Here is a 9481-nt window from a genome sequence, read left to right as displayed (position 1 = left end):
CCTTTATTTATTATTTTCAGTTTCCTGTACTTTAAATTGGTGATCATAATAGTTATTTCACAGAGTCATTAATTACTTAATACAGAAAAAAAATGTAGCATACTGTTTGGTACATTGTAAACACTCAATTGATGGTTTCTATTATGTAATAAGTCTGGGTCCCAATTAAAAGTTAATGAGCCATAAAGTCAGTAAATGTTTTAGAGTAGATACCCAGAGACTTTTTGTTACTTAGTCATTTTGAGATGCTGAGGTATGTGTGGGCGCACACACACACATTCCTATGTACAAACATATTCCTCTCTTGACTTGCCTTCTCATTTATGGGAAACCTGGCAGAACAGTGAGAGAAGAAGAGACAAATTGCAAAAGGGATAACTTCCAAGATTCAATTAACTATATTTTACTTCTATGAATCTCAGGCTTCTATTGTATATTGAAGTAAAGGTGGACAGTATTTTTCAAAAGAGCGCATTTCAAAATAATGTGACAGCTGCCAACTGCTAAGATCGAACTGCTTCTGAATTTCCCTTGTATATGTTGTGTTAAGTGGTAGAAGGATGAGAGAATAGGACGCTGGAGGTAGTATGGGTGGAAGGGAGGAATCTACGTGAAAGATTCTTCTAAACGCTGAGTTAGCCATATCCAGGGCTAGTCCCAGTTCCTGAGGAGGCTGCAGAATGAAGTTACAGAGGTGTATCACTCAGCTGATCTTCTGCATGCACATTTATAGAAAGGCTATTCAAATAATGTTAGCACTCACTCATTTTCCAATTATATGTGTACCATGTTAGGTGCCATGGAGACTTGATTAAACTTTAGAAATTGTGTAGAAGGGGGTGCCTGGGTGGCTCAGTTGTTAAGCATCTGCCTTCGGCTCAGGTCATGATCCCAGGGTCCTGGGATCAAGCCCCACACTGGGCTCCCTGCTCAGCAGGAAGCCTGCTTCTCCCTCTCTCTCTGCCTACTTGTGTTCCTTCTCTCGCTTGTGTCTCTCTCTGTCAAATAAATAAATAAAATCTTAAAAAATGGTAAAGAGATAGCTAATAAATACATGCAAAGATGCCTCACGTTATTAGCTAATGAAATGCAAATCGAAATCAAAATGAGACACCACTTCCCACCTAGTAGGTTGGCTGTAATATAAAAGACAATAACACATTTTGGTGAGGATGTGGAGCAATTGGAAGCCTCATATATTGCTGGTGGGAATATAAAATGGTGCTATGGAAGATAGTTTGGCAGTTCCTCAAAAACTTAAACATGGAGTCACCAAATTGACCTGGCCATTCCACTCCTTGGTATGTAACTGAAAGAACTGATAACATAGTAACTGAATAACGTGAACACAAATATTCACAGTAGCAAAAAAAGTAGAAACAACCCAAAAAAGTAGATGTCCATCAACTGATGAATTGATAAACAAAATGTGGTATATACACATGCTATATAAAAGAATGAAGTACTGATTCATGTTATAACATGATTGGACTTTGAAAATACAGTGCTAAATGAAAAAAGCCAGATACAAAAGGCTCCATCTTACATGATTCCATATATATGAAATGTCCACAATAGCCAAATCTATACAGACCGAATGTGGATTAATGGTTGCTAGGTGTTGTGAGAATGAGGGAATGAGCGGGGGGACTGTTAATGGGCACAGAGTTCTTCTTGGAGTGATGAAAATATTAAAAAAATTAGATAGTGGTGATAATTGCATAACCTTGTGAATATACGATTATCCTCTGAATTGTACAATTTCAAACAATAAGCTTTGTGGCATGTGAGTTCTCTCTCAAAAATGAAAACCAAAAATAAAATATATACCTGTAATGGGCATGAAGCATGAATGAGAAATAAACTTTGGTTGTCATAAAAAGTAATTCTGGGAAGAGGACACGATTCATGGTACATGTACTTTCTGTGGAGAAACAAATCATCCTTCTATTAAAGATTCATAATGCATAGTAGCCCATCACAAGTTCTGAAAGTCTTGCAATGATGAAAACTTTATTTAGCTTCATTGAGCCATCATCTCCCAAACATTTCATCCTGAAAAACATATACTCACAATGATCTTGTGGAAGAACTAGTGTCCTAGAGGAGAATGCATCTTGGACTTGAGCATATGTATGTAGGAAATACCTGGAAAGTTCTTTCCTTCCTTCCTTCCAACTTTTTAAAATTTAAATTCAATTAATTAACATATAATGTGTTATTGGTTTCAGAGGTAGAGGTCAGTGATTTGTCAACCTTCTAGAATAGCCAGTGCTCATTACGTCACGTGCCCTCCTTAATGTCCAGTATCCAGTTACCCCATCCCTCTACCACCTCCCCTTCAGCAGCCCATAGTGTGTTTACCTGGAAAGTTTCTTTTTTTCTTCCCCTCAAAGATTTTATTTATTTGAGAGAATGAGAGAGAGAGAGAGAGAGAAAGCGGCGGGCGTGGGGTGGGGGTGGGGTTATCAGAAGGAGAAGCAGAATCCCTGCTGAGCAGAGAGCCCAATGCAAGACTCTGTCCTGAGACTCCAGGAGCATGACCTGAGCGGAAAGCAGTCGCTAACCAACTGAGCCACCCAGGCGCCCTACCTGGAAAGCTTCTTAAAACAGGTTCTGGACCTCACCCCAGTGATTCTGATTTCAGAGATCTTGGGTACAGCCTGAGAATCAAGCTCCCAGGTGATCTGATCCTTCAAGTTTGAGAACTAAACTTTGAGAAGCAGCTTTACAGAATAGACAAACCCTCTACCTTAAATGGGTGAATTTTATGGCATGTGAGTTATATCTCAATAGAGATGCTAAAATATTTGATATACTAGAAATAGCACTAAAATGTGAGTTCTAGTGATTTTGTAATGCAAGACCATGCTCTGTGAGTGAATCGTTTTAATTCAAATTTTCTTCACCTGTAAAACAAATCACTGCCCTTTCTGCTCTGTAGAGTTGTGGCAAAAATGAGGCAGTATACTCTTTTCCAAATTGTGTTCTATGGATAAAAATGTGACTTAAATAAAAAAAGTCCATGGTTAGTTAAGTTTGGGAGATTCTGAGTTAAATAATGCATATTTACACTGTTGGTCAGACCAATATTCTTGACTTGGACCTTAACATAAGTCTATGTGTATAAAATCAATTAAATATGAGATTTTTATTCATTCTGATTCTTATAGTGGATCCTCCACAGCTACTAAAGATCCATATGGAGTGGAAACTGTTTAAATAAACAAAATCTGAATAATATTGTGGGAATAGCAATAATTGGTCCTCTCCTTTCAAGCTTGATATTTTATTGATTTATTTATTTGAAAAATTATTGACTGAAAAGAATTTTAGCAAATGACTACTATGATAAAATAATGTTTATAAGGCTAAAAATATTTTATCTAGTTGTCTCTTTTAATCAACTTATATTTATAGAGCAACTTATTTTCAAAATTAGATTGAAGCTAAATTGAATATATCTAGAAAAATTTTGGCTCTCTAGTATTTTAATCAAAAAAATATAGTTTTTCCTTACTTCGCCTTTCCTTAAATTTGGGCTATTAATTTTTTAAGCTTTTGAGACACTTATTATCATTTTTATTTGAAGCTTTTATAATTAACTAAATATTTTCTTATAGTATAAGCTGTTTAAACTTCAGAATTTTCCTTCTTGGGGCTCCTGGGTGGCTCAGTTGGTTGGGCGTCTGCCTTTGGCTGGGGTCATGATCCTGGGGTTCTGGGATCAAGCCCCACGATGGGCTCCCTGCTCAGTGGGGAGTCTGCTTCTCCCTCTCCGTCACTCCCTCTACTTGTCCTCTCTCTCTCTCAGTCAAATAAATAAAATCTTTTAAAAAAATTAAAAAATAAAATTTTGTTTTCTTTTTAATTTTAGTTGAAAACATTCTCCCCTGATTTTCTTTAGTGATCTGTTTTAAGCATTATTTTGATAAGCTATAGTCTATTTTTTAACCTCTTTCTAGAACAATTTTGTTGTATTAAATTTCTTGAAATTAGGTATATATTATTATGGCATTGGGAATGTATTTATATAGTTTGAAGACATCTTTTCGGGACCTTACTATAATAATACCTTTATTTCAGATGATGTGGAGGACCGTCTTACTACGATATTGTTTTCTCTTGGTTTCCTGTCTACTTACTGCTCTCGAAGCTGTGCCTATAGACATAGACAAGACAAAAGTAAAAAATACTCAACCTGTGGACAGTGCAAAGATAGAACCACCAGTAAGTGAAATGATAAAGATAATCTTGTGGGAAGAATTTTAACCAAATGTTGCTAATATTTGTTACTTGTAAAATTGTACATTTAAGAACTATTTCTGAAATAGCAGTAAAAGAATATTGGATAAGCCTATGTTGTTAATATTAGACATTGTTTATTTAATGTAGTTCATATATTAAATAATGCACAGGAGAATATTAATCATAATACATTTCCAATGGAGAGCTCACTAGCCAAGAAGACATTGTATTATATTCAAAGGAGATACAGCAGTGAGGAGACACAGGTGACAGCGGAGTAAAATCAGTCAACTAATATTATTGATTAAGTCCTCGTTATCTAAGCCATATAGAATATTTACCTTTATGTGAAAATAAAACCAGATATTGGTTCTGATATGAAATTCCTCATTTGAGAAATACAGCTTTTTAACTTTGTCCCAGCTATCAGAGTAGATGTGTCTCAATGCCATTTTGCTAGTCTTTTTTTTTTTTTTTTTTTTTTTTTTTAGGATTGAGATCTTTAGATGCAGGGAAGGAAAAGCTTTGAGAAACATTATTGTTTGTTTCTTAATTTGAAGGATACTGGACTTTATTATGATGAATATCTTAAGCAAGTGATTGATGTGCTGGAAACAGATAATCATTTCAGAGAAAAGCTCCAGAAAGCAGACATAGAGGAAATAAAGGTAAATGTAATTAAATAATTATTTAACAAACATTAGAACATCCCAGACACTGAGTTAAATACTAGGAATACAAAGATGAGGCTCTTATTTATTCTGAGTAAGTAATATGTAGAAAAAAGTTTATTAGCATGAAAATATGATGGGGGTATAATTTATTTTGGAAATGCTGAGAATGGGCACATAATTCAGCAGTGAGGAAGTCATTTTTCCTGATAGAGGTAATAGCGTCATGCCAGTAATTTCCCTGGATTATTTTGAGAGTGATCTTATATTTCCTTTGAAGAATTAATTTGATCTATGGAACTAATGTCCTGGAGTAAATAATATTTAATGCAGAACTTTCAGTGTCTCTTATCTTCTTAAGTTAGGATTAAAACATTATTTATGGCAGGATGCCTGGGTGGCTCAGTGGGTTAAATGTCCAATTCTTGGTTTCCACTCAGGTCATGATCTCAGGGTCATGAAGTTGAACCGTGTGTTGGGCTCCACGGTCAGTGTGGAGTCTGCTTGAAATTCTCTCTCTCCCTCTCCTCCTACCCCTTCCCTCCTCTCACTTTCTCTCTCTCTCTCTCAAATGAATAAATAAATTTTTTTTTCTTTAAGATTTATTTATTTGACAGATAGAGACCACAAGTAGGCAGAGAGGCAGGCAGGGAGAGAGAGAGGAGGAAGCAGGCTCCCCGCTAAGCAGAGAGCCAGATGCGGGGCTCGATCCCAGGACCCTGGGAACATGACCTGAGCTGAAGGCAGAGGCTTTAACCCACTGAGCCACCCAGGCGCGCCCCCCCCCTTTTTTTTTTAAAGAACATTATTTGTGACTAACAGAAAAGGTGGTAATAGGAAGTACAATAGAGAGATAATCCTGGGGTATGGGAATACTTTTATAACCGTCTGCCTTTCACAATCAGTTCCTCTTCCCTGCTGGGTCAAGGGGAGATGAAATGTAGTAAGTTAGACAGTTATTCAATGAAAAAGATATAAGAATTAAATAGACAATAGGAATCATTATACATAGCTCAGGAAGACTTAGGAAAAATGGTGAGAAAAAAGTTAGAATTTGTCCTTACCTTTTCAGCTAAGAATTTTGGTCAGGTTTTTGGTTTTGGTTTTTTAAAGATTTTATTTGTTTATTTTGACAGAGAGAGAGGAAGAGAGCACAAGCAGAGGGAGTGGCAGGCAGAGGGAGAGGGAGAAGCAGGCTCCCAGCTGAGCAGGGAGCCCAGTGTGGGGCTCCATCCTGAGACCCTGGGATCATGACCTGAGCTGAAGGCAGAAGCTTAATGATTGAGCCACCCAAATGCCCTTCAGCCAAGTATTTTTTTTTTTGAGTCTTTTTTTTTTTTTTAAAGATTTTATTTATTTATTTGACAGAGATTACAAGTAGGCAGAGAAGCAGGCAGAGAGAGAGGAAGAAGAAGGCCCCCTGCCAAGCAGGCTCCCTGCTGGGCAGAGGGCCGGATGTGGGGCTTGATCCCAGGACCCTGGGATCATGACCTGAGCCGAAGGCAGAGGCTTTAACCCACTGAGCCACCCAGGCGCCCTCAGCCAAGTATTTTGAAAGGGGAATCATGCTACATTTCTTCACTTCCCAAATATTGCTGACTGGAAAGATTATGGCTTTGCCCATATCACTCCACTGAATATACCTTCATGAAGGATGTCAGTGACTTCTTAATTGCCAAATGCAGTGAATACTTTTTAAAAAAGATTTTATTTATTTGACAGAGGGATCACAAGTAGGTGGGGGGGGAGGCAGGCTCCCCAATGAGCAGAGAGCCCAATGTGGGGCTCAATCCCAGGACCCTGGTATCATGACCTGAGCCAAAGGCAGAAGCTTAACCCACTGAGACATCCAGGCGCCCCCAGTGGATACTTTTTATTCCTCTTCTTACTGGACTCCTTTCTATCATTTTGGTGGTTCTCAGATTTTAGGCTTGTTGAAACACAGATTCCTGGGCCCCACCTATAGACTTTGTGATTCAGTAAGTCTAGAGCTTAAAGTTCGCTGTTGGTGCTAATGCTTCTACTTGGGGACCACATTTTGAGAATCATTGTTATATGTAATAATGATGACCACTATCTCATTGAGTGTATTGCTTTTTTTGCTTCTACAACAGCAAATTCTCCTAGTTCTCCTTCTTACCTCTGAACATTCTTTCTTGGTCTCCCTTGTAGGGGGGTTCTTTCTTTATCTTCTGCAATGGGCCCCATGGACTCAGTCCCAAAATATTTGTCTGCCTGATTGCTAGTCAGATTTGCAGTTTGTGATTGCAAATGCATTTATGAACAAGAGAAAGTAAGCTACTAGCTATTTTGTTTCTTAAATTTTGGAACTTATACTTACCTATGAGAAAAGTAATCAAAGGAGACAACCTAAAAAAGATTAATTTTGAAAAGTTGTTTATATGTGTAATTACTAAAGTTTAAGGTGGCCAAGTTATTTTTTAAGATTACTTTATTGAAATGTAATTCACATACCTTAAAAACTTGTGCCTTTAGAGCATATAATTCAGTGGTGTATCTACAGGTGGCCATTAGCACTATCTACTTTTAAACAATTTCGTTCGCCCCCAAAAGAAGCCCTGTGCCCATTAAGCTATCTCTCCTCATTTCCCCCCTCTTCTTGTCCCTTGGGAACCATTGATCTACTTTCTATCTCTATGGATTTACCTATTTTGGACATTCCACGTAAATGGAATTATACAATATGTGGTCTTTTGTGTCTGGTTTCTTTGACCGAGCGTAATGTTTTTCAAGGTTCATTGTATTGTAGCTTATATTAGTACATTCATTTCTTTTTATGACTGAACAATATCTCACTTTATGGATATTCCATATTTTGGTTATCAGCTCATCAGCTGATGGACATATTATGCTAGTATGAATAATGCTGCTATGAACATTCAGGTATAAGTTTTTATGTGAACATATGTTTCAATTCTTTAGGTATATACCTAAGAATGTATTTGCTGGGTCATATGATAATTCTGTGTTTAACTTTTTGAGGAACTGCCAAACTGTTTTTCAAAGTGGCTGTACCATTTTGCAACTCCAATTACTTTTTGAGTTTCTCCTCTGTGCTTTAATTATGCTTTCAATTGTATGGTTTTTATTTTTATCTTTTTCTTTCTTTCTCCAAATTTTTATAAATTCCAGTTAACATGCAGTGTAATATTAGTTTCGGTACAGAATTTTGTGATTCATTTAGATACAACAGCCAGTGCTCATTACAATATGTGTCCTCCTTAAAACCCATCACTGTTTAAGCCATCCTCCCTGCCCACCTCCCTCCAGTAACCCTCAGTGTGTTTTTCTGTAATTTAGAGTGTTTTATGGTTTGCCTCTCTCCCCTGCCATATTCATCTACTTTCTTTCTTCAGTTCCACATATGCGTGAAATCATGTGGGATTTGCCTTTCTCTGATTTATTTTGCTTAGTATAATACTCTCTAGCTCCATCCATGTCACTGCAAATGGCAAGATTTCATTATTTTTCATGGTCGACTAATATTCCATTGTATATGTATACACATCTCCTTTATCCATTGATCACTTGATGGACATTTCGGCTCTTTCCATAATATATGGTTTTTACATATCTCACTTATAGAGTTATAAACTGAGTATCTTTTAAGAGAAATGCTTTTTTTAATATCCCATTTATCTAAATTAGCCAAAAGCATTTATCACTACTTTCTCATAACCCTCATTTTAATATATTGTGTCTGATCTAAAAAAGGAATGTAATAAATAAAGCTAACTTGTTAATTTTAACAGAGTGGGCGGCTAAGCAAAGAACTGGATTTAGTAAGTCACCATGTGAGGACAAAACTTGATGAACTGAAAAGGCAAGAAGTGGCAAGGTTAAGAATGCTAATTAAAGCTAAATTGGATTCTCTTCAAGGTAAGTGCTAAAGAAAAAGTAGGAAAGTTTCAGCATATGGTTGTTCAGGTCAGCTTATATTGTCACATACCATGTTCTTCTAGTCAAAATTTAATGTTAGTATTGATTTGTCTTCTCTTAATTTTTAAAATTTAGTTTTTAAAATAGGTAATATATTCACATCATTCAAAAGTCTAAATGATTAGCCTTAAATTATTATGTCAATGAAAAGTAATGAATTAAGCCACTGACTTGAAGGAGAAAGAATAACATCAAAGGAAACCAAAAGAGAAAATCTAATTATAACAATTTCCATAGATGAAATAGAAAAATTGTCAGAGATGCTCTAAGAAAACCACACCAGGCTCAGAGAGTGTCAAAAGGAATTCTATTAAACTATTAAAGAACAGATTCTCAGGGCACCTGGGTGGCTCAGTTGGTTAAGTGTCCACTTCTTGGTTTCAGCTCAGGTCATGATCTAAAGGTTATGAGATTGAGCCCCATGTTGGGCTCCACACTCAGGAGTCTGCTTGGGATTCTCTTCCTTCTCTCTCCCTCTGCTCCCTCTCTTTATCAAGTAAAAATAAATAAATCTTTTTTTTTTTTTTAAAGAACAGATTGTCAATGCTATTTAAACTACTCCAGAGCATAGAAAAAGAAGGAAAGCTTTCATACTCTTAATA

General features: G+C 36.5%; 1 protein-coding gene across 5 annotated transcripts in view; it reads left to right on the top strand.

The window, feature by feature from the left end:
* The window catches only part of NUCB2 (nucleobindin 2), a 44549-nt gene that overhangs the window by 17757 nt on the left and 17311 nt on the right, over positions 1 to 9481 (top strand). For all 5 annotated transcript variants that reach the window (XM_046014122.1, XM_046014118.1, XM_046014119.1 and 2 more), the window contains 3 exons: positions 4087 to 4230; positions 4809 to 4916; positions 8693 to 8819. In XM_046014122.1, the coding sequence (XP_045870078.1) occupies positions 4087 to 4230; positions 4809 to 4916; positions 8693 to 8819 (379 nt within the window). The remainder of the gene's footprint in view (positions 1 to 4086; positions 4231 to 4808; positions 4917 to 8692; positions 8820 to 9481) is intronic.

This window comes from Meles meles, chromosome 8 (genome assembly GCF_922984935.1).
Source record: "Meles meles chromosome 8, mMelMel3.1 paternal haplotype, whole genome shotgun sequence".
Lineage (NCBI taxonomy): Eukaryota > Metazoa > Chordata > Mammalia > Carnivora > Mustelidae > Meles > Meles meles.
Note: the sequence above shows the minus strand (reverse complement) of the source record. Positions and strands in the feature narration are given on the sequence as shown.